We start from the raw sequence: 25,580 nt of genomic DNA, 5'->3' as shown, positions 1-25,580 counted from the left end.
GGCAAACTGAAGCTAACTGTGCAATTCTGTAAGACTCACGGTGAAAGCGTGGGATGCTAAATGCATTTCCAGAGCTCTTGAGCTTCATATAATACTCCAGTTCTGAAGGGCAGAGAGCTGAGCAAGAATATTATAATAAGGCACCTGGGCCGGCGCTGAATGGACACAGTGGTGGAACGCCACACCCTGAGGCTGACCCACAGGAGAAGATTCCAGGTTCATGTCCGGAGATCTGACTGCTCCAGGCATGCAGGTGCCCTTAATCTGGAGCTGTCTGAGCCTGCGGTAGATTGTGGCATCAAGACCCTGTTGGGAGTGCTTACTCTCTCTCTTTTATAGAATAAAAACACTTTTAGTAAAATAAAGAAGCACATGTGTGTCCAAAAATGTGTTAGATTTTTTTTTTTTTGAGAGGTTTTCACTATAGGCCGTGTGTGCTCGCCAGACAGACAGAGAGAGACATAGAGACAGAAAGCGAGAAATCACCCTCCATTCTCCTCTCGGGATCTTGGGCATGCACGCACATGCGCCCGGCGTGAGTTTTAAGCCACCGGGTCCAGGACGCGAACCACGGTCGACTACGTGAGAATCCAGCGACATAGCCATTACGCTAACTGCTGGTTCCCAAATGTGTTAGATTTTTGTAGCCACAGCCCATGTTAACTGTTGGCTAAGACCTCGTGAGTCAGATTCTCAGGAACAGCCCAAAATTTATCTCCCTCATCTTGTAGTTGTGCCTTTGATATTGGGATTGAAGGGTAGGATCTGGGAATTGTTGTTATCTTGTTGAGTACAGTGTGTTTCATTTCAGCCTATAAAGCTCTTTGGAAATCCTGTAAGTGCCAAATGCAGGAACAGTGATGAATAAGAAAGAATACCTACCCCTGAGACACTAAAGTTGCATAACTTCATAAGATGCCTTACCAAAAACAACCTTTTTGGAAAATCTAATGATCTGTTAAGAGGCTGATCAAAAAGAATAAGAAATTAGCATACCCACACTGCTGAGAACTCCACTTTGCCTGATCCCTGACACCTCTAGGATCAGCCCAAACCCTTGAGAAGGAATCAATGGGTGATGGTTGGTCAATAAAACAAGCTTCCTGGCAAAGCAATGCTTTTTAAGGCATTGAAAACTCAGTTTTGCAAGTTATTTAAAAGGAACAAAAATCACATCATTCATCTAAGCAAAAGTAGAAAGATATGCCACCATCACCAGAAAGAATACCCCTTAAATTCTTTATTCCAGCGAGGCTACTTTTACGAGTAACTTTGTCTATCAAAGTTTGATTGAATCTAATTTTCACTTTTGTGAGTGGGAATATTACTTTTAAACAAATGGGACCTTTCCTAAAATCCAGACTTTCCAGAGTCAATTTAAATTTTGATGTCATGTCACATGGTTTCGTGACGCATTCAAGGGGAGGTGGTGTACCATAGATACGGAAAGATTTCTTAGAAAGTCTGAATGAAAGGGAAACCAGGTAGAAAAGTGTGCTTTATGGTACCATGTACACGGACGGCTCTCTCTGACAGCTGGTGCAGCTTCGTGGTTTGTGTCTACCCATGTTGTGTGTCTGTAATAGATTCCTCTTCCCATTTTCCCCAATTGCAGGCCAGGAAGGCTCCCATTCTGAGGTCCACAGAAAACTGGCATGCCTGGAGGGGAGGGAGGAGCATCTTACTAAATAGAATCTAAGTGCTTATGAAGTATAAAGAATAAAGAAAATTCCAAGCTTCTCCTGTGATATTCCGGGGGGGCATTTTCAAGAGAATTTCGTTTTTTCAGGGACCTGTGACTCCCCATCAGTCAGCCATCCCTGTGCAATTGTTTACCAATGAAAAGATTTCACTTTGTAAGTTTGTCAGAACTGTTGCCTCTGGAAATGACATCTTGACTCTTACAGAATGTGTAAAGATGTGGAAATTCAGGACCAGCAGTTAGCGTAATGGCTATGTCGCTGGATTCCCACGTAGTTGACTGCGGTTCGAGTCCCGGACCCAGTGGCTTAAACTCACGCCAGGCATGTGTGCGTGCGTGCCCAAGATCCCGAGAGGAGAATGGAGGAGAAGGGATTGCAGCATGGCCATCCCCCCTGGGGGGTGATTTCTTGGTTTCTGTCTCTTGTCTGGCAAGCGCACGTGCCCTTTGCAAAAACCTCTCAAAAAAAAAAAAAAAAAGATGTGGAAATTCTAGGAGAGGAGAAGAGGGTTTGCAATTACTGATTTTGTGAGATGTCCCTTTGCAAAATTCTCACCTCAAAAAGAAAAATAGCAGTGGGATGTGTACATGAGAAAGTTATTTTGGGCACATTCTTTGAGGTAAAACACCTCCTGAAGGTGCTGCTTCCTCTTGCTGTGGTACCAGGAGTAGCTCAAGACTCGGTGGGTTGAGACGGGGTGTCCACAAGGACGGCACAGGCTCCTCCCCCACGGGGGAGGAAACGGGAGCCATTTTGTTTCAGGCCAGAGCAGAAGGCACCCCTGGGCCAGCTGTGGTTACAGTCGGCAAGCTTCTTAAGATAGATGTGGAGAGAAATAAATAAGACAGAACTTGACACTGTCAGCAAAAAAAAGTTTCAGTAGATGGTTTGTTATTTTGCATAGTAATAGGGCCTATTCAGGTAATGAAATGCACCCAAACCAAGTGCTAAGGAAGCCAAGGGGTCTGCCCTCTCATGACTTACAGTGGGCCCTGGGATCCCTTTTCTGTCCTCCAGCCCCAACCCTGAGTGGGCGTAGCCTTTTCTGCTTCACAGACTTGGAAGGTTCTAAGCTCATGCCAGTCCCTGGCCCAGGCTGCAATGGCAGTGGCTCCTTAAGAGTTGGGGCTTCCTGCCCCAATTGGTCATGTGGTTGGCTAGTTTATAAAACTAAGGAGTTAATTAACTGGTCTCAGTTCACACAGCTCCTAGTTTTTTCAACTCTAAAACTTTGGTTCTTTTAGTTGCTACCATTTTTATTTTAAGTCTGTGTATTTATGACTTCCGTTATCATCCAAAGACAAAATATTAGCTGAATAACATGTTGAGACCTGCTGGTGTTATATTCCATAAATACCGTTGGTACAAAAATTGGGCCAGGATACCCACATCCAGTCTAGTTACAGTCATAAAATATTTGTTGAGCATATGATGAAGAATAAAGAGGATAAACAAGATATGCCCCAAGTCTTAGGCACAATATATAAAATGCTATAGTGGGTGTAAAAAAACCCCACAAATAAGGAAGAAGAGAAACCAGTTTTAATGAGACATGTGTAGGCTTTTTAGAAGACATGACACACCTGTACCTTCAAGAATGGGTAGAGTTTTATGGGACCAGCAGTTAGCGTAATGGCTATGTCGCTGGACTCCCACGTAGTTGACTGCGGTTCGCGTCCCGGACCCGGTGGCTTAAAACTCACACCGGGCGCTTAAAACTCATACTGGGCGCATGTGCGTGCATGCCCAAGGTCCTGAGAGGAGAATGCAGGAGAAGGGATTGCAGCATGGCCATCCCCCCGGGGGGTGATTTCTCACTTTCTATCTCTCTGTCTCTGTCTGTCTGGCGAGTGCACGTACCCTATAGCAAAAACCTCTCCAAAAAAAAAAAAGAATGGGTAGAGTTTTAGAAGAGATTGATGGGGAGAAGAAGCAGGATGGAAACAAAATTGTGGCCAAGGAATAGCTGGTGTAGCCAGGGCAACTTGGAGCCCCGAGTTTGGTTGACATGAAGAGATGGACCCTGGGAAGAGGGCTGGCATCAGAGGATGCCTTCAGGAATCTTGTTCTGTAGGCAGGAGTAGCCACCCTATTTATAAAGTGGGCAAGAGGTGGGGATGATGGGGACTGAGATGGGAAGCAGGGTAACTTACCCCAAAATGATCGTTTGTTTGAATCACTTCTTCCTTTGACTTTGCCAAGAAGTTATATAGCCTGTAAGACCCTAATTTAAAGCCCTGTCACATGGAGAACAGTCATTCTTATATTTTAAAACATGTTATAGGATCTGTGAGAAATAACTTTGGGACATATGGGGACCCTCCATGCAAAATTTGAGCAAAGGCTTTGGGAACAAAGCAACTTGTCTTATTTTACAAACTCAGAAAGCTATGGGTTTCAAAATACCAAAGTTAGGTTTAAGAAGCCATGTGAGAAATAAATGAGATGGTCCCAAATCAGCAGAGGCATTTCAGCAGCGCTAGGTTGGTGAGGAGCACCAGTGGGGTTGCTGTTAGCTCAGCGTTGGCCCTAGAGACAGCCCTGGCTTTGAGTCCCATGTTGGCCATCTGCCACCATGTGGATTTGAGCTAGCCACCATCCTGTCTGAGCAGCTAGCGCTGATGCTGTTGACCCCAGAGGACTGTGGGCCTAAACACTGGAATGCACACTGGGCCAGGGGTTCCTGGGTTCCACTGGTTGCCTCTTCACCAGGAGGCCAGCTGTTGAAACTGGCTCCTGGCTTTGTTTCTCAGGAAGACAACATAACATTATCCCCCAACCCCTGATATTTCTACCCACCCTTGGCTTCCAATGTGTAAATGGTACATTTAGTTCTCAGGGCCATCTGGGAAGGGAATGAACTGGAGGCCAGCAGGCTAGCTTTCTGAACCCTCCAGCAGCTCAAGCCCTCCCCACTGCATTTGAAAGAGGGTTGCCTGCTGGTGACTGCAGCCAGATAGAGGCTCCTCAGGCAGGCAGGCAGGCAGGCACGAGGCTAAATTGGGTTCTGATAGCACGTTACACCAACAGACTCAACGGTGACCTTACCTCGCGCACAGACAACTCTGCTTCATTCTTAACCGTTAGAAATGTGTCATTGAAGTGTGAAAATATTTATGCTGTTAGATTTCCCATCATTTCTGTGCTTTCATTCCCTCTCATTTGCATCGGTTACTCATAAATGTAGATCTTTGGTATGATTTGTACAACCGCTCCTTGTGTCAACCTGTGAAAAGAAATGGCAGTGCAGGTGGGGACCCGGGTGCTGGGTTTCAGCATTCAGTCCAGGGCTGTGTCACAGCCAGCTGAGCCCAGGGCTGAGTTCCAGGCGAGAGTGTACTTCTACTGTACACATTGAAGACCTGCATTTTAAGTGCAAGCTGAGCTTTCTAGCATCAGGAGTTTATGTTTTCACACATTAAACTGGTGATTTAGTTCAAGCTATGTGTTACATCTGAATAAAATAGCAGAAACCAACTTCTATAAACTTTGAGTTGATAACTCAGCTATAAGCTTTGAGTTGAGATCATGGAAACATTTACCACATTCCAGTTACTCATTAGATAATGTTTTAAAATGTAATTTTTATGAATTGGGGAGTTGTGGATTCAAGCATTACATTTTTTATGATATTGGGAGCAAGGGTGGATTCGGCCATCCTATTAGCTGAGTTTTTTTTGTTTTTTTTTTTTTTAATTTAAAGAAGTAATTTATCTTGATGAGAAATCCTATGTCTTAATAACCCTGATAAACTAAGTTTTGCATGATTACACCTTAAGGTTGAAACACATTTTATTTCATCATTTCCCAGAAGGGGCACTGAATTCACCCATTTCCTGTTTTTAATCTCAGTATGTTCTCTATTTCCTCCATATCTGCTTTCCTGGCAGCAGGACCCTGGAAGCAGTCAACACCAAACTCACTTACCCTTATCTGAACTTGATAAGCTTTGCACATAATTGCAATTTAATTTATAATATCTTTGCACAGGGATGGATGTAGAGGCAGAATTCTCTATCCCAATCAATATGAATCACTCAGCCAGCCGGCCAGGAAGCCCTTTGCTACAGCAAATGTTTTGGAGCCTCTGTGATGTTGGGCTGTCCCAGGTCTGACTCACAGGTTCCATGCTCCCTGGCCCCTCCACCAACAACTCCTTAGTCTTGTCTTTGTGAGGGGAAGAGAGCATTTCTCCAAGACTACACTTTCTAAATGACTCAAACCTGCCTCACTTTATATGGTGTATTTTAATCCTTTTGGATAAAGAGTCTTCTTAGGATCAACTGGTCACCCCTACCCACTAGCAATTCTTTAAATACTATGTTGAAAATTCTTTAAGTTTTTCTTTTTCACTCAAGTTTTCTTCCTAAACATTAGCCCTGGCATTATAGGGTGATAATTTATGAACACATATTTTGTAAATTGCAAACTCTGTAAGCATAGAGGATTGTGTTATCAGTTTGTTCGTCCATCCATCCAGCAACCATCACTCTTGCCACTAATGCAGCAGAGGTTCTGACCCTAGATTCCCACCACAGTCCGTATTTCAAACCTCTGTGTTTGTCTGCCCCAGGGTCCTGAACTTCACTTCAGAAAAAGCCACTGAACATGGAGCTTCTGGCTGTCTGCTGGTGGATCCCAGTCTGAATTCTCTTATCTCTTTGTATAGTATTTTCTGTCTCTCCCTTTGCTTTCTAATTGGCAACTTCTAATCTGTTGGGGATTAAGATAAGAAAGAATCATTTCATCATTTTTACAAATGTGCATACAGGCAGGCAGGGAGCACAAGTTCTGAGCAGATGTCTGAGGGACTTCCCAGGAGCAAACGTGTGAATTTTAGTTCAAGGGTTTTTAGTTCTCTTTTACCCTGTTACCCAGAGTTCAGTTTTACTTTCTTTCTCCCTCTTGACCTATCATCACAAGTCAGTGCAGACGCAAGTGTCTCACTTCTGAGTAAGAATAATGTCACTGGGACGAGATGACATCAGCGGGCAAGTCTGTCAATCTCAAGCTTATATATTTTAAGCGGAGCACTTCAGAATGAGGCCATCGTGTTGACATTTTCCACCACTTAGTCTCTATTCAGATCCTTCTGATTCAGGTTTTTGTTGTGCTTCTCTCAGTTGAGCCAGAAGCCTCCAAGTTGAAATAAAATCATAATACTATTTCTTTATCTATTATTATGTAATGTGCGAATCTGTTTTTATTGTTTTAGGGGAAGTTTATTCTCCTTGACCCTCAACCGTGACATTTCTAAGCATAATTGGTAACATAAATATGCCTATGTTGTCACTGCAGAGGGGTAAAATGTCACGACTTACACGAATATGTATTTTATCTTCTTATATATTTTTAGAGTTTTTCTGTACTTCGTTTTTTTCAAAATAAAATATCACTCCCAAGCAAAGCACTGGCTTCCTGCATGTCTTTTTTCCATATGCTAGAATATCTTCATGAAAAACCCAAGATGTAGGAGAACTGGAGGCCAAGACACTGTCGTTGGGGTCAGTTGTGATGTTGGGTCCATGGCTTGGGCACAGGCATGCGTGAGAGCCTAGGAGCTGTTTGCCTCCCCCAGTGTGGAGGAACTTTGCAGTTCAACGTTTCCAAGACATCCAGGGCACTTGCATTAAAAAGAAAGAGAGAGAAAGAGTGAGATACACCTTTCTTCTTCCTTGGTTCTGTCAGCTACGCTGCTGCCATGTTGGGCTGCTTTAGCCTCCAGTCCCTCCCGGCCATGCCTGCCCATGCAGGCCTGGTGTCTGGCACCTGCAACGTGCCACTGCCACCTTTCTTTACTGTATAGTAGATGCCTTGGCACTGGGCCTGGGGCAGAGAAAGAAGGTCCCTCATCCTCTTCCTTTCACCCCCCAACCCTGACATTACGGATGCTTTGACCTCACAAGAGAACCACTCCCTATCTAAGCCAGTCCTCCTGTGACTCAGGTGAGCATGTTCAGGCCAGAAGAGTTGGAGCTTCCAAGTGCACATAGATGTGTGTGCCCCAGAGGCTGAGCAGAGCAGCCCGATGGTCAAGGGCCCCGAGGATGCCACTGTTGCTCCAGGATAAACTTCAGCTGTGTCCTTTGTAGTTAGGGGGATCCCTTTTCAGTGAGCCTCCAAATTTACTTTTGTAAGAAAGCAACAACAGGCCTCCAACATGCTACTCCACATAAGTGTTACATTTCTGAGGGCTCTGTGCCTGTTTTCTGCGGGGAAGATGCTGTTGTCCCAGACACCCTGTCCTGGTGCCTCTGTCACAACAGAGGTGACCCATTCATGCTGGCATGCAGCCTGGCCCAGAGGCAAGGCAGGCAAATTGTTGTTTAAGCTCTCAAGGATGGAGAAGGCAGAGTATCTCCCCAGCCCCTGCAGCATCTGTGTGCCGCCCGGATGGCATGAGTTGTGCACTGTCAGGTCATCTGTAACCGGAAACTGAAAATTATACGGTGCATCTCAGCAGTTTTCCCTGGTGTGGAGGGCTCGGTGGATCTCCCAGCCTGGACTCCCGCAGATCAAGCCCAGCACAGGTGCTATGAGCCACTAGCTCATCAGAAAGGCAATCTTGGGAAGCAGGGGAGGACAGGGCAGACACAACCAGTGCACAGGTGTGTTAATCAGGTGGTCACTGTCCCCCAGGGCCCTCTGCGCATCCCACAGATGGCATCCCACAGGCCAAGGTGCCTGGCAAAGGTGAGATCCTCCAGGTTTTTCACTGATCTGTGTGGGCAGAGCCTTATCTGCAGCCCCAGGAGCCCAGGGCAGGACCAGGCAAGAGAACAAGAGTGGAACTGGGGTGAGGGTCCTGGGCCACCCCAGCCTGACAGGTGGCAGGCAGGATGAGATGATAGCCCAGGCAGCAGTTTTTGTACCCTGCCCTCATTTAAAAGCTAGAACCAAAATACAAATTCAAAGATGATAAATCTTCTTGCCAGAACTGCAGGAAAAATGAAGCCAACATTTTGGAGCCCCTGGCTTTTTTCACCCTTCCCAATGTCTCTGCTCTTCGTTTTTCTTGTATTGATGATGAGTTTTGAAGGTAACTAGTCAGTGCCATTGGTAACAGGCCCTGTGGTCACAGAGGTGTCTCGCTGTCCTCGGTGGCTAGTGTGGAGTTGGCACCCCTGGGCTTAATGAGTACTTGTTTAATGAACTGAAGTGTGTCTAAGAGGAGAGCATGCTGTGTCATGGTTATTTTGGCTTTGTTTTTAGATTTTTTTTTTTTTTGCCATAGAGTGTGACTCACAGAAGAGAGAGAGATAGGACAGAGAGACAGAGATGTGAGAAATCATTCCCCAGGGGAAATGGCCACACCACAATCTCTTCTCCATTCTCCTCTCTGGATTTTGGGCACACACAGATGCACATGTACATGCACATGGTGTATTTTTCAGGTGGCTGTGTCCAGGACTTGAACTGCATAGTTGGCCATGTGGGATCCAGTGCTTTAACCATCACTACACCTGCTGGCCCTGCTGTCTTGGTATTTAGTGGTTTGCGTCAAAGACAGCACGTCACAGTGGGGCCCAGATCAGAGCAAACTGGACTGCAGTGCTGGAAGCCACATAGCTGACTACGGGTTCGGATCCCTGGTGGACCTGCAAACATGCTGTGCAGATGTGTGTCCACCCAGGATCGTGATGAACTAGAGGGCAAGGGGAAGGGGCACAACAAGGCCCTGTCAGGGGTGCCCTCTTTCTCTCTAGTGTGTCCACACGTGCTATCTTGAATAAAATAATTGAACTTTAAAAAACCAAACATATCGTGTTGGGCAGGGACAATACATGGTGCAAGGAATGCCATCCAGGGCATCTCTGGGCGAGCAGGAGCAGGGGCAGCGGGGGCATGGCTGGAGGCCTCTTCCCGCACAGCCCCCAGCAGCCAGGCTCCATCAGGTGACTCTGGACAAGCCTACTAGATTCTGTAGGGTCATCCTACCCCTCAGGGAGTATCTCACAGAGACAAGCACAGGCCTGGTCACCATCCTCAGTGGTCTCATGAGCTAGAGGAGAGTGTCACTTATGAGGAGTGGCCGGGCATCTGCTGACACCGACCTCGGGGCCCGACTGAAGGATGAGAGTGCAGGGGTCCGGCCAGGTCTGCGGCCACCCCAGGCCAGGTCTACCGTGCACATAGTGCACACCCAGCTGTGTGTCGAGGGGCTTTGGTGGGAGCTTCTGGCCAAACCTCCCTCTGTGGGCAGTCTCTCCCATTCTCGTCCTTGCAAAGTTGACCGTGTCTGCTTGTGGATGAATGAAGGCAGGCATGAAGGAATGCATGGAAACGAAGTGTCCTCAGAAGAGACCACTCAAATTGCAAGTTTTGACCAATAATCAGGTGTTTCCTATCAGAGCAACAATAGTTTTCAGTGTAACCAATGATTCTTCTGGAAAATAAGGAAGAGGGAAATGGGGCTTTCATTTTAGAACCTACTCAAGTAAGGGGACTTCACATCTGAATTCAGCCCTGGTGGGAGCCAGGAGGCTGAGACTCCTGGCCTGGGCCCCCGCCCCACCCCTGCTCGTCCCTGGAAATTCTAGATAAGGGTTTTTCTCTCAGCAACCTCCAACTCCTCCCATGGGGATGCCTTAGACTCAGGGCTCCTCGCCCACACCTTATCTCCACAAGCAGAAAATGCCACAAGTGGGTTAATTCACTATTTTGTCCTCATTTCTCCCTAGATTTTAGGCTTTTCTCTCCTCGCCGTACTTCTTCATTTAAGAAAGGGTATTTGGTGGTCCTCACGTTGACCCACCTGGTTATATTTATGCCTTCTATTGTATTACTCCATTTTTTTGTCTCAGTCCCAAAATTAAATTTTAGTTTACAGTGTAAAGAAGTTTTAGCATGTTTTCATGTGGCTTTTTCAGTACAAGAGAAGCATGATGGAATAGCCTAGACTTACCGGGAATTTCTGGATCTAGGCCGCTTTGGGGAGACCTGCGGCAGGCTTTGACAACACCTCCTCTGCCAGCCTGACTCAAAAGTGGACCCTCCACCCTCTCCCCTCAGGCCGAGAACTGACAGCTAACCATCTTTTCAAGTTTTACTTAGAATCCCTCCCCCTCATAGCGAATGAATATAAAATAAATAAGCTTAAAAAGGAGTTACACTTAGATGCAGTAACGGCTCTGAGTGTGTGTGACTGTGAGTGTATGTGTGTCTGTATGTGTGCACGTGTGCCTCTGTGTTGCATGTATGTGTACATGTATGTATGTGTATGTGTGTCTGTATGTATGCATGCGTATGTCTCTGTGTGTCTGTATGTGTAGATGTGTGTCTGTGTGTGTGTCTGTGTGTGTCTATATGTGTATATAGAAAGGGTATTTGGTGGTCCTCACGTTGACCCACCTGGTTATATTTATGCCTTCTATTGTATTACTCCATTTTTTTGTCTCAGTCCCAAAATTAAATTTTAGTTTACAGTGTAAAGAAGTTTTAGCATGTTTTCATGTGGCTTTTTCAGTACAAGAGAAGCATGATGGAATAGCCTAGACTTACCGGGAATTTCTGGATCTAGGCCGCTTTGGGGAGACCTGCGGCAGGCTTTGACAACACCTCCTCTGCCAGCCTGACTCAAAAGTGGACCCTCCACCCTCTCCCCTCAGGCCGAGAACTGACAGCTAACCATCTTTTCAAGTTTTACTTAGAATCCCTCCCCCTCATAGCGAATGAATATAAAATAAATAAGCTTAAAAAGGAGTTACACTTAGATGCAGTAACGGCTCTGAGTGTGTGTGACTGTGAGTGTATGTGTGTCTGTATGTGTGCACGTGTGCCTCTGTGTTGCATGTATGTGTACATGTATGTATGTGTATGTGTGTCTGTATGTATGCATGCGTATGTCTCTGTGTGTCTGTATGTGTAGATGTGTGTCTCTGTGTGTGTGTCTGTGTGTGTCTATATGTGTATATGCATGTGTGTGTTTTGTGTGTGCCTGCATGTGTGCCTATGTGTCTCTGCGTGTGTGTCTGCATGTACCTGTGTGTATATGTATCTGTGTGTACCTGTATGTGTGCATGCGCATTTCTGTGTGTGTATCCATGTGTGCCTGTATGTGTGTATGTGTATCTGTGTACCTGCATGTACATATGTGTGTTCGTGTGTATGTGTGTATCCATGTGTGCCATATGTGTGCATGTGTGTATGAGTATCTGTGTGCCTGTGTACCTCTGTGTGTGCGTGTCTGTCTGTGCGTGTGTATGTCTATGTGTGTGCATGTGTGCATATGTGTGCCTGTATGTGTGCATGGTATGTCTGTGTGTATCCGTGTGTGCCTGTGTGTGTCCACGTGTGTCTGTGTGAATGCTTGGCTAAGCCACCAAATGCAATTCCTTGCTCTTACTTCCCTTTCTGTCACTTCTCCATAATTCTTCGCATTTCGGTTGGGCTGGTGTCTCGTGGTGGCTTCCTCTTTTCCTGCATTCCTATATTTCATTATTTGCCCTTGTTCCTCTTCTCGGGCTCTTACAATACGGCCAGGAGGATGTGGAAATGCAGTTACAGTGTGACACATGCGCAGTGTCACAATCGTTGCTGTCAGCCAGCTCCTGGAGACCGGAGGGAGGGTGCGTCTGGATGTAGAGGGAAAGGAGGAACATGCATGGGGTGGGGAGGGAAGAGGCTGGAATGGGGAAGCTGCGGCTTCTGGAAGCGCAGGGGCCCATGGTCGCCGGCCTGGTGTTCCTCCAGAACACAGAGGCCTGATCCCATGCCTGGTGAGGACTCGTGTTTCTGTCTCAGGAACAGAGGCCTCTCCAACTGGCTCCTCAGATCTGAGCTCGTGACCCTGCTTTTCCCTGAAACCACCTGTGGGCCCCGACTTCCCTCTTTCTGTCTGTGGGGTGTTAAGATCGGATGTCGACCTGCTTTCCCTAAACCAGCTCCCAGCATGTGACCCCACTGCACAGGGAACTCACTGAGTGATCCAGAGTGGCCCTGACTAACATACGCACTTAGATGAAGAATGTATGACCTAACGCTCCATTTCCATGTATTCCCCAGTAGGTGGGTGTTGAATCACAGAACTAGGAAGATGGGAAAGAAAGGGAAGAACCTCCCTTATTTCAAAGAATTGTTGTTGATGTGAAGGGCAGGACTTTTTGAGACACTCCAATCCTAAGAAACAGCTGATGTCTGCTAGGAAAAAAAGGTGGTGTCTGAAGGGTCTTCCCAAGCAATGTGAGATGTTGACAGACCTGCCAGGAAGCAGGTTTCTGAGTAATGAGCCGATCTCCAGGAGGGCTCTGGGGCAGGGGCAGGGGCAGGACCAGGGCTAGCCAGCGTTCCTTGAATGCCGACCAGCTGTAGTGGGCCAGGTGTCTGTGCCGTGTGACTCATCAGCATGTGACTGCTGTTCAGTTTGGTTTCCTACGTGGAGAAGCTGAGGCTTGGGGATGTCACATGTCTCCCTCATGTCCCAGAGCTTCCCAGAGGCAGGCTCAGGGCCAGGAGCAGGTCTTTCTTCTCTGAATCCATTTCCACAGCAACTCTCAGTGGTTGGAGGCTGAGGCCAGAGCCCATGCTAATTTATCACACCCCGAAGCTGTGTTGTGAGGGTTAGTGACGTGAGAGGGGACTTCTGAAAGCTCATGGAAAACAGATTTGAAGTATGAGTATATTTTGGTGCAAAACATTTTGAAGTGCGTGATGGTTTTTCATAATATGCACTTCTCATGGACGTGTTGAAGACCCTGCATGTTCTTAGCGCGTCTGAAGCTTAGTGTCATAGCATAGGAGCTTAGGAAATAGTGGCAGGAAAAAAGAAAGGAGAAAAGAAGAAGGGAAAAATGGAGACAAAAGCTCTAGAGGATTCCGTAGAAGAACTAGGAACTGCAAAGCCTTTCGAGAGTATTCCAAACAGGTCAGCAGTAACTTGACTTAGTGGCATAAAATCGCCTTTTACCTTAGGACTTCACATCACAGCATTCCCACAAGTTACAATCCTTGCCAAGAATTCCTGTAGGAGTGCTTCCCAGTTAGGAAGTAGAGCGAGGGCCCGCCAGTGGCCTGGTGGTCCAGGCAGCTGGATCCCACATGGCCAATTAGACACTTTGGGCCACGGATCTGGCAACTTGAAAACACACTGGGCATATGTGTACATGTGTCCAAAATCCTGAGAGGAGGGAGAAGAGAAATAGGACAGAAAGGATTGTGGTGTGGCCATCCTCCATGAGGCTGCTTTCTCACTTTCCTTCTCTCCCTGTCTCCATAAGTGTACACTTTTTCCATAAGTGTACACATTTTTTACCACCTTTTAAAAAAGAAAAAGAAAACAGAGTTGAACTGGCCCTGAAGCACAGTGATCAAAGGAGCTGGATCTCACATGGCCAACCGATTCGAACCTGGGTCCTGGTGGCTTGAAAAATACACTGGGCATATGTACATGTATGCCCCCAATTCTGATAGGATGGAGAAAGGGAGGAAAGAGGATTGTGGTGACCATACCCCATTGGGAGTGCTTCCTTCTCTTTCTCTCTGTCTCGCTCGCTCTCTCTCACAAGAGCGCAAGCCCTTCTGGCAATTTTAAAAAAAATGGAGGGAGCTTGAACGTCACAGTGACTTCTGAGTGTTATAGAGACTCAGTATGACTCGGGGCACTGTCTGTGGCCTCTGTGAATGGAGCTGGCAGACTGATGACCACGCCCAGAGCCATGAGGAGCTGATGTGATATTCAGAACAGAGGGGTCAGATGTCCGCCTGTCCGCGTCAGTGTCCTTTACAATGACAAAGTCACTGCACACAGTGGACTTTCTACCAATAAGTCTATTTTACTGAGCCTACCTTTGTAAATATGTGTGCCAAAGAGGGATCTCTATATACTGTTTACACGTGCACACACACACACGTGAGCATTCCTGTGTACACAGAGTGTGTGTGTGTGCATGTACACGCCCTTGTACCAGGCCACATGTGTCCACCCCAGTCGTGCTCCAGTGCCAGGCCCTACCCCCGCACACAAGCCCGCCTCCCCTCCGTGGCCAGCTCAGTTGCATGCTGCATCGTCTTGCTCCTTCTCCTCTTCTCTGCCACCAGGCTCACAACCGAGCTGGTGCCTGAGAAGTGTGCCTCCTGAGAGAGCTCAGAAAGAAATGACCAAGGCAAGAATGAAGGCTTCTTCTCCACCATAGTATGGCAAGGTCACCAGGGGCCTGCCGCCTACCTGGGATTTCTCAGCCTGACTAAAACCTAAATACCCCTTTCTGTAAAGGTCAGCGCCCTCAGGCAAGCAGAGAGCACAGGACTGCTGCTTTAACCTGGTGGCTGAAGGCAGCGACTGGATCTTGGTTCCTGTCCCTCCTCCTCCTTTGCTGAGTCACCTGCTGCTTGGAATTCTGACAGGGACCCGTTAGTCTTCTGGAAGGGAGGGCCAGCAGAGGCTCCACCTGCTGTGTGTCCTGGGGGAGATTACTTTATCTCTGGCCTCCCTGAAGCAGGGCCTGGGCTTCTGGAATCTTTGGGGCTCAGGGCCAGTTCTGGGGATGGAGGGAGTGGCTGGGAGTATCTGCAGGGTGAAGACTGGTCACTTTAGGAGACAGGTGTGACCAGATGGGACTGAGACCCCCCCTCCCCAGCCCTGTCTTTGCGTGTGTTCCCTCATTTCCACAGGAGTGATAGATCAGTGATAGATGGATGTACCTCCAGCAGCTGCATCAGGAAGCCAGGTCAAGGTTACCGGTCTGAACATGTCCTTCAGTGCTCATCCCTCATTTTGCCAAACTCCTTGACGCTGGCAGCAACAGCTCAACCTGTTGCTTCCGTAAGAGTGTGTTACAGGGAAAACCACATCTAAGACGTGTGTGCACTTACATCAGCTACAGCCCATGCCCAAACAGTTGATCAAAAGCTCTCGCTCTGCAGCCCGCACTGCAGATGCTAACTTGCCAACCCCTCAGCCCTTCCTTCCCCCTGCCCTCCTATCCTGCCTCTCAGCATTGTACACCACACATCAGCCATGCCGGGAAGCCGCTGCAGGGCTTAGACGTGACGGGGTGGTTCTCCATGTTCGTTTGCTGGCTCTAGAAACATCTAGAAGTCTGTCTTCTCTCACCGCAGAGTCAGCACCCTCCCTTATCATTTTGGCCTCTGTGGGCCAATGTAAATTTCCCTCATTCAAGTGAAATTCAGAGTGAAAAACAATTAAAATTTTCCTGGGGCATCCGGTGGTGTGGTTAAGGAGCCTCGATCCCACATGGCTGATTCGTGGTTTGATTCCTTAACCCAGTGACTTGGAACACGTGTTGGGCACATGTGCTTGCATGCCCCAGATCCTGAGAGGAGAACGGGGGAGAAGAGACTGCGGCATGGTCATCGCCCCATAGGGGTGCTTTCCTGTGTTCCCTCTTTCTCTCTCCAGCAAGTGCATGTGCCCTATAGGAAATGTTTTTAAATTAAAGTTTAAATTGTGCTTTATATATGAACCTCACACTGTCTCCTTCTCGATGGGTACTAGAACCTTTCTCTCCAACTATTAGTCCTCCAGCCCTCTTTAGTTTCTTTGAGCACTTATTTATTGCCTAAAAGGCATTTTTTTCTTCTTACTTTTTAAAACTTAAACTAGCTCTCTCAGCCTGCTTTTATTATTTTTTAAAATTCCCTCCTGTACACATGGTTCTTAAAATGATAGGACTAGGAAGTGATTTTGAGAAACTGTATTCTCCACTAGTAAACGTATTTCTAGAATAAGCAGAAGTTATTTTTACAAAATAGATATTTCTTTCAAAACAACAAAAAAAGAAAGACTACTGAGAATACGTCCCTAGGTCTGTTCTGTAGCCCATTGAATGTTTTGCCCAACTTGGAGCTGTGTGGAGACCCAGGGCCCAAAAGTCATCTGCAGGGAAGTGCCTGTAAGAGGAAGGCTGAGAGGACACGCCAATCTCAGGTTCTGGGAAGATTGCTGATGGCCCCAAAACAATGATCTAAAAGCTAACCCCATAAATGGAGCCATCTTTTCTGAACCTGCAGTTCCTTCCTGGGATTCTTCAGAAGAAAGTCATCATCCATTTCTCCCTTTCAAAGCCATAGGCCTATCAATGAAAGCTTAATCCATCCTAGTTAGTTTGCCATCAAAAATTAAAACTAAAACTGTTAACAAAGCATAAACAGAAAACGGGACAGGTACTCAGAGGGGCTCCATGGAGGGAGAGGAGGCCGGGCCTTGGATTAGTCTAAGCATCCATTATGTTCTTCGCTCTGGAAGGTGACCTAGACTGTGGGATGGGGAGCGAAGCCAGGAGGCTCTGCATCCATGATATGTCCACTGTGAGGGTAAGCAAGACCCTTAACAAGGTCACCTTGGCTCCAAGACCCCATGGAGGAGCAACTCCCGGAGACATGTGAGCAGGAAGGCTGTGTGCCTCAGGTCAAAGGTGCCTAGGCATTGCCTGAGGGAGTCTGCCTTTGCCCCTTTGTTCCCGCACCCGACACTGTGGTTCTCCCTGTTGAGAAACTCAGTGAACGTTAGTTGGTTTAGCTGATCCCTAGGCCCTGAGGTCTCTATTGACATGAAAATGGGTGTCATCTTCACCTCCCTTCTTCTCGACTTTCTACTGAGAAAATAACTGCATTCCCATTTCCTCAGTAGTGCCTGCTAAGGGCAGTGGTCTTCTGTGACCCCGAATCATCTCCCAAACCTGAGAACAGAGGTGATAACTAACTATAACTCCCATTAAGGGCAGTGGTCTTCTGTGACCCCGAATCAACTCCCAAACCTGAGAACAGAGGTGATAACTATAACTCCTACCTGGTGGGCGAGGAGACTGAGACTCAGCGTCGTAGCTCTGACCAGGTTCACACGATGGCAGGGGCGAAAGCCAAAGGCCCACCACTGTCCTCCGGCCCAGGTGCTTGTACCTGTGACACTGTCCTGCGCCCCTTCCCTCCTGCGAGTTGAGAGCCATTGTCATTACCTGCTGGCTCGTGAACATCCAGGCTCAGGATGGCCAGGTGTGGTATGACACCAGCCAAGAGAAGCCAGAGGACCTGTGCAGACAGCGCCAGTGCCTGGTCTGTTCAGACTGAAGTAAAGTAGAACGCTGAGGGAGCCATGGCCAGGACAATTTCCCCCACGGCTGACTTGTCACCGCACACCCAGCTTCCTGGGAACCACAATCACAACTGCCTTAAGAAATAAAGCACTTCCAGCCACGTTCTCTGCAACTTCTCATTTAATAAAGTGGGTTTTGGGAAACGCACAGCTCTCAAGGCTATCGTGGACAGCACTAGTGAGAGGACCCCGCCCCATCCTAGGCGTCACACAGAAGGTGAGCACAGAAGGGAGCACAGCGACTTGGGACTTGGAGTCCTGATGGGAGCATGGGCCTGGGCTCGACCCACATGAATTCTGGAAACCAGTCCCAGAGTTTTTCCAAAGGAAACCCCAAGGCCGTCACCACCCAGGGAGAGGTTTGCCTTCTGAAGCAGGTCCCCAGGGTGGGAGTGAACCAAACAGGCCCTGCAGCGTCTCTGGTCTTGCCAGGATAGGAAGCACAGGCTCACATCTGTATTGTAGCCGCAACTCCACTGAGACACGTGTGCACAGCTAGCTGGAGCCTGCAGGCTATTTGCAGGAGAGAGGTCGTGTGCGAGTTCTGGTTTGGTGGGTTTTCTAGCATGTCTCCATACAGTCCATCTGCTTTTCTGTGAGCAATGTCGCCTGCTGAGGGACTCCTGGCTGTTGCTCTCCAGCCGTGCAGGGATTGTGACGCAGGACTTGAGAGTCTGTCTCATACTAACAGCCCAGCCCAGTGGAAATCGGGACGCGGAGGTGCCCAGTGAGAGTAGGGCGAGTGTGGCGATCTCAGAGCAGTTGGCAGGTAGAGCCCAAGAGGAGCCAGAAGCAGCATGCCCAGGTGCACACAAGCCAGCCAGGTGCCAACTGGGACAGGGGCCAGGCAGGAGGAGGTGCAGCAGCAGTCTTAGCTGGAGTGGCAGTGGTTTTGTGGTGGGCCAGGATGGAGTGTGATTGGAAACAGTGACACCGGCACCTCCAAGAACTCGGGAGACCCTGTGGCTGTGGGAGACACGGGTGGAGGTGAGACCTTGTGGGTTAGGATGCATGGAGCCACAGACACATACAGGATGTGGAAAGGAGAGCTGGCTCTGAGGAGGACAGGAAGCTTGGGTCAGCTGTGCTTATTTGCACATGGAGGGCAGGGTGAGCAGAGTGGTGGGTGCTGTGCTCAGGTGGTCCCAGGGCCGGGCTCAGGCACAGTTCGGCAAACCTTTCCATGCCCAGTGTCTGGAAGGTACAGTGCAAGGGGTATGCAGGACACAGGGTTGTGTGACACTGTCACCTGCACAGCAGGACCTGGCCTGGAAGTCTGGAAGGATGGAGGCGCAGCACTGGCGAGGACAGAGTGACTGACTACACGGTCAAAACCTGCTTACGGGCACCACCGAGGGCCGAGAGGAGTCCCAGGGTCATACTCTCAGCCTTCACTCTGTGTCTGTGGCGTGACTTAAAACCTGCTTGTATTTCAGTTGCCTCTTCCGTGACAGGAACAGCGGTGCCTTCCTTGAGTGAGCTCATGGTAGCCGTTGGCCAGTCAGCTCCCAGTAGCCGTTGGCCAGCATTCTGTTCCCACGCACCTCTGCTCTCCAGACTGGCTAGAGAACAGTCATAGCTGTCCACTGAAAGTTTAGCTATGGGGGGAATCTTAGCAGAATCTGGCCTCCGTTCCTGTTCAGGATGGAACTAGTTCTGCAGCAACCACATGGCCCCCGGTGTTCTGCCTTTTCTCTGCCATCTTGGTCCAGTGACTCCTGGCTGGCTGAGTCCCAGGGCTGGGTGCTGTCCACTCACTGCTAGCTCTGAAGACAGCAGGAAACCACAGCTAAACTAGCACAGCTAGGCCAGCTCAGTAGCACAGTGGTAACACTCTCCTCAAGCTGAGGATCCGTGTACAAGGCCATGGTCATAGGTTTGGTTCCAGGGTGGACCTATACCTGCAGGATGCGTGTACCATGATCCCAACTGGCTGGCAGACCGGGGACCATAGTATGAGACCTGTTGAGGGTGTATGTCTTCTGCTCTCTTCCTTCCCCCATTCCTTGTCTGTGGGTCAGTCTTATGAAAGTAATAAACTTACAAAAAAAAAAAAAAAAGATGGGAGACTAATTCTCTGACCGTGACTGACAAATTAATATGATTTAAAGACTACATGTAAGGGCTGGCCCCACAGCACAGTGGTTAACCTCTATGTAAAAGGAGCCAGATCACGCATGGCCAACCGTGCCATGAATCCTACTTCAGAACTCGAAGATATGCCAGACGTGTGTTTATGTCCCAGCGTCCCGACAGGATGGAGATATGGAAGATTGTGGCATGATCACACCTCCCCATGGAGAGTGCACACATTCTTTGACAATTAAAGGGGGATATGTAGAAAAGTCAAACTACAGCATGTTTAGAGTTCTCCCAAATACAAATCGAAGTGTGTTCTACTCCCAACCCTCCTCTTCCAGAAAATTGTCAATGTCCTGGATTTGAAAATGGAATAGATCCCCTCCTTGTTTGAAAAGTCTCAGGCATGTTCTCACCTCTCCCTAAGGTGGCCGCAGGGGTTTGGAACTGTGCACGTTCAGCGCAAGCTCGCAGTGTGCTTGCAGCATTTCATTTATTTTCCCGTAATGTTCATCACTTTGACCATCCGCAAAGGATTCGAAATCCGAGATGTCCACCACATTTTATATGAAAATGCTCATGATGGTTTGGGAATAGAAATTCCTAGAAAATGAGTTAAATTTGCCCTTGATAAGAAGAATGTATTGCATAAAATTTAGAAAACGATTTAACACAGTTTTGAAAAATGTATACTCTTTTGGAGCCAGCCAATGGCGTGGCAGTTAAGACAGCTAGATGCCCCGTGGTTGATATTATGGCTCAAGTCCCTGGCCTACTGGCTTAAAAAATATGCTGGGCACATGTGCATATGTGCCCAAATCCTGAGAGAAGAATGGAGGAGAAAGGATTATGGTATGGTTGTCCTTCCCCAAGGGGTGATTTTTTTCTCTCTCTCTCTGTCTTCCTATCTTTCTTTCCTGTGTGCACATGCACCCTATAGGAAAAAATTACTCCCAAAAAGTGCACCCTATTATAAAACAATAGCCCGATATGCAGAGTAGAATTTCCTAAAGAAATGAGGACCAAGCTGTGAGTTAATCACTGAATACTAACATCCTTGATCCCAGTTACCACTTTTTATGGTGAGTGAGCAGGTCAACCTCACCAGGGCACTCAGACTTCATAGCAGCACCGTCCTCAGGTGCAGGGTGCATCTGAACCTGCAGAGCTCCCAGGTGGGTTGTGTGGCCATCTGTCAGCCCACCAGAGCAAAGCGGGAATATCAGCAGACAGCTTAGTGAGCCAGTGAGGTCCACACAGCAGCCCGCCTTCCAAGCCACAGGTTGGCAATGACAGTGACTGCTTGGGGAAATCTGTTAGAGAGTGCAGCACTTTCCTCCCCTGTGCCCATGTACACATGTGTGTGGTCACATGTATGTGTACACACACTTAGGTGTGTACACGTGCACACAGTTGCCATCACTAGAACACACCTTCCATGCCTCCTAAGCATCATAAACGTAGCTTCTAGAAGCCTCTGCTACTTTCTGAAGGCCACCTGGGTAGAATGTGAGTTTTAAATCCTGACTGGCAGGTATTAACCAGCTGTGGTCTCTATTGGGGGGGGGATGTCTTCAAAAACATAGAAAATGCCTGTTATGAAAAAAAAAGTGCACAAATTTCAAAGCTTTTCTACACTAAAACTCACACTTCAATCTCTTTTTTCCATAACTGTTTCGAAGACCCCCGGTATTTCCATGGGAACTCCCAAGATGTAAATTCTAGAACTTTTATGGAGCCCTCGTTTTCTCACTGTGACATGGTGATAGAGCCACCTCCTAGGAAGTGGTAAGGGTGAAAGGCTGTTTGGAGAAAGCGCTTCTTGAGTGTGAGGCACGTGAAGCTCCCAGCCATGGCTGCCTCCGCGCTGGCCTTCAGAATGCAGCGTGGTTCCTGGGCTCTGGCGTGAGCGATTGTCTGCCCACGGAGAACAACATGCATTCTTTCCCTGGACTCAGAAACTGTGCATGAACACAAGTGGCACGTGGACAGGGTGGGTTCTTGTCCATTCTGGTTTTCATGGGCAACTAGAACAACTCAACAGCTACAATTGCATTTCATTTTGTTTTGTTTTTATAATAATTGCCAGAGGGTGAGTGTGCTGACTAGAGGGACAGAGCTAGGGAGAACCCTCAGGGCAGTGTGGTCACACCTTCTCCTCCATCTCTCCATCCTGGTGGGATCTGGGGCACACACACACACCTGGCATGGTTATCAAACTGCCAAGGCCAGGATTCAAATCGCAATAGGCCATATGGGATCCAGCTCCCTGAGCCACTAAGCTGCGAGGTTGGCCCTTGTTTTATAAACATTTCGTTATTTTTAGGGAATCAGATATTTAGGTCCAAGGTTAACAAGGTAATTGGCGTAACACTAGGCAGAGAACTGACTCTCTGGAGAGGCAGTGAGTATCTCAGTTTGATACAGAGCTGTCAGATGACCCTGTTACATGGTGGTGTGTGGCGTGGAAAGCATCCTGAGAAAATGTTCTATATCAAGGCTCACACTTGGACTACTCAAGAATGGTGGGACAGTTTTTAGATGATTCTAGTCAATTCTTTAAAATTTATTAATTTTATCTAAGACAGAGAGAGGGAGACGGCACCCCCAACAAGGTTTAGATGCCATGACCCACCTCCAGCCTCGGATAGCTCCTGATCATGGGCACATGTGCCCTGTGTACTCAGAGAGGCTCCAGATGGGTCAGCCTTGCAGGGCATGGCATTTTCCTGCCATACCACCATCAGGCCTTTCCAGTTCTAATTTCATAGATCCTTTATTCCTCTTTGGCTGCCCCCTGCTGTGCCCACAATCATATATACAGCAGGTCCTGAGCTGGGCACAGCTGGAGCGGTATACTAGGGAGTAGGCTTCCAAGTCCTGCCATAGTTAAACTCTGCATCGGCACCATCACCGGCATGCCACGTCTCACAGTGACGCCACCTCCCCTGTAAAACGCCCTGCCTTTCCTTCCAGTATCTGAGGGGGTAGCACCCCATGACACAGACTAACCAAGGTTGGAAAGTTTAGGGAAAGGGGTGGAGCTCAGTGAAGACACGAGCAGCAAAAGCTGATGTGGAATTGGGGTTGGCCCTCTGCCCGCCATTGGGCACATCTGGCTCCAGGTGATCCTAGTCATGAGATCTCTGATAAGATTCATGGGGTTTACACCATCAGGGGGCACAATACATAGATGAAGAGTAAGGACTTGCTTGCAAATAATTAAGCCAGTTAGTTCAAGGAACAGCTTTGAACCTGTCTCCCAAACTTTATCAGTTATCGCAATAGTTTAAGTTTCTCATGGGGAAAGAAAAGGGCCTGCAGACAGATTAGTTTGAAAACACCAGGATAAGCAAAGCTCAGCAGACCTGTTTTCTGCAAGCATGTAGGGTCTTTGCTCTGCTAATTCAGTAGTTCATCTCACAAGTTTAATTGAACAGCTGTGCTGTGCCCTACGTCTAATGCAATGTGACTGTCGGGGAGAAAGCCATGTATATATGTGCTTACATGTGTGGGAAGGTGAAGTATTGCACATATGCAGAATATACCCAGTTTTAAGAAATAGAAATGTGGGGGCCAGCAGGTGGCGTGGTGGTAAAGGGTGCTGGACTCCCACACGGCCAACCGTGGTTTGAGTCCTGGACTGGGTGGCTCACTTTCTCACTTTCCCTCTCTCTGTCTCTCATTCTGTCCTTCTCTGGTCAAAAATAAATAAATAAATAAATACAGTTAAATAAGATAATTAAGAAAGAGAAAGGAAGGAAGGAAGGAAGGAAGGAAGGAAGGAAGGAGAGGAGAGGAGAGGAGAGGAGAGGAGAGGAGAGGAGAGGAGAGGAGAGGAGGAAAGAAGGAAAGAAAGGAGGAAAGAAGGAAGGAAAAGAAAGAAATAGAAACACCCTGGGAACTCTGCCCGTGAACTACAGGAAGATCTAGAAGCTATTGAGAAGATGTAAAGGAATCTAACCTTTATGAAAGCAGCTGATAAAGAATTGCCACAGCAATTAGGAGCTCTTTTTGAGGTAGGGGGGAACATCGCATTTCCCCACTCCATGTTTTGCATGAACATTTTCTATTTTCTGTGAACACTTGCTGAGAAAAAGGTGAATGGAACACTTGCAATACCGTCAACACACAGGGGGAACATCGCATTTCCCCACTCCATGTTCTGCATGAACATTTTCTATTTTCTGTGAACACTTGCTGAGAAAAAGGTGAATGGACAACACTTGCAGTACAGTCAACACACAGCCTCTGCGGAGCTCTGTGCCTCCCAGGAGTGACCTGCCGGGAGGCTGAAGTCTTGGACTCAAGTCTGTGCTGCTGAGCAGTCCTGCTAGCTCTAGAAAGCTGTTGGTGACTGCCTCTAAGGTGTGTGACACAGTGGGGACTGTGTCAGACCACTCCGTATGATCTAACAGGGTGAGCTGGGAGCTCTGGGGTGCAGTGATGACTTGTCTCTTGCCTTTATGAGAGCCAAAAGTAGCCGATTTTTTAAAAAAAGTAGCTGAACAATGGTTTTGAGCATTATTATGGTTTTTAAAAAGATAATACTCTCTCATGAGCTCTTACTATCTCTCTCTGACAGTATTCCAACCCAGCTTTCTTTTTGCCTTTGTTGCAGTTGCATATGGGGCCGATGGCTTTAGGGATTTTCATACACTAATTCCCAAATCTTTCTCTCGTAAGTATATGCTTTGCTTCTTGAAAACCGAAACGCGTGTCCATCTCCAACTTTGTTTCCATCGTGTAAATATTGTGTGTCCATGCATGTTCTTTCAACAACGCCTCCCTTGACGCCTGAAAAAAACGAGATAAGCTAAGTAGTGACCGTTCTGTTCATTTTAAGTGTCTCCCATCAGGGCTATCATTCACACCGTGAGGGTTAGAGAATGCGAGATGTGCTAGGGAGCTTGACCGTGGCGTAATAGTAAGTGTCGGAGTAAGACTAGTACTGATGGAATTGCTACTCTGCTGATGTCATTGAACAATTTTGGCTACTGTTATTTTATTGAGTGTGATGGCCATCCTGTCACCATCAAACAGCCCAAGGTGTGTTCAAGCCCATTTTTACAATATTGTGGCACAGGAGAAAAAGACATCTCCCCTCCTGTGGCCTGGAAGATTCATTTCAGAACTGAGAAGAGGAGAATTGCAGGCCTCCCGGCTGTTTGCTGCAGAGCCTCCCTGCATGAGCAGACATTCCGTTAGTACCTGGTGCAGGCCGGACCTCCTCTGAGCTGAGCTGTTCAACCAAAGACAGATGTTAATTTCATTTTTCTTTTTTAGGTATTGAGATCTGATAAAGGATAAATATATTGGGGCAACACCTAAAAACATACTTTAAAGAGCAACGAGTATGTTTTAAAAATAGCTGAATATTTTAAGTGACACACGTTGGTAGTCTCTTAGACTTAAGCCTTCAGTGCCTGTATTAATATCATCTTGAATATAATAGTTATAAGTACAGGCTCTAAGGTAAAAGGTGCCAGTAACAGTTACAGAAAGGTTTCTGCCATCCTGGTTATCAAAAACCTTTTGGAAGCTAAAGGATTTAACAGTATCAATCTAAGTAACCCTTTTACTCACAAACTACATTGACTGTTTTTTTCAATATACAAAAATTATAGAAGTCTTTCTCTTACTAAACGTTCCTTTGGTTCACTTTTAAAGTAATAGTTTGATATTTATTTCTGTGGTGTATATATGTGTAGTGTGTGTATATGTAAAAGTTTATATATATATATATATAT

The 25,580-nt window shown here is 47.4% G+C and overlaps 1 protein-coding gene across 19 annotated transcripts in view; it reads left to right on the top strand.

Annotated features, from left to right (window-relative positions):
• The window catches only part of IKZF1 (IKAROS family zinc finger 1), a 112,335-nt gene that overhangs the window by 50,652 nt on the left and 36,103 nt on the right, over positions 1-25,580 (top strand). For 7 of the 19 annotated variants that reach the window (XM_027765640.1, XM_027765641.1, XM_027765637.1 and 4 more), the window contains exon 4: positions 24,452-24,511. The exons of 11 other annotated variants lie outside the window; for them this stretch is intronic. In XM_027765640.1, coding sequence (XP_027621441.1) covers positions 24,452-24,511 — 60 coding nt within the window. Of the gene's footprint in view, positions 1-21,632; positions 21,824-24,451; positions 24,512-25,580 lie in introns of those variants that run through there. One more of the 19 variants, XM_006161803.3, reaches the window with a different exon arrangement.

This window comes from Tupaia chinensis, unplaced genomic scaffold (assembly GCF_000334495.1).
Source record: "Tupaia chinensis unplaced genomic scaffold, TupChi_1.0 Scaffold139072_1, whole genome shotgun sequence".
Taxonomy (NCBI): Eukaryota; Metazoa; Chordata; class Mammalia; order Scandentia; family Tupaiidae; genus Tupaia; species Tupaia belangeri.
This window is presented reverse-complemented; position numbering and strand designations above follow the sequence as displayed.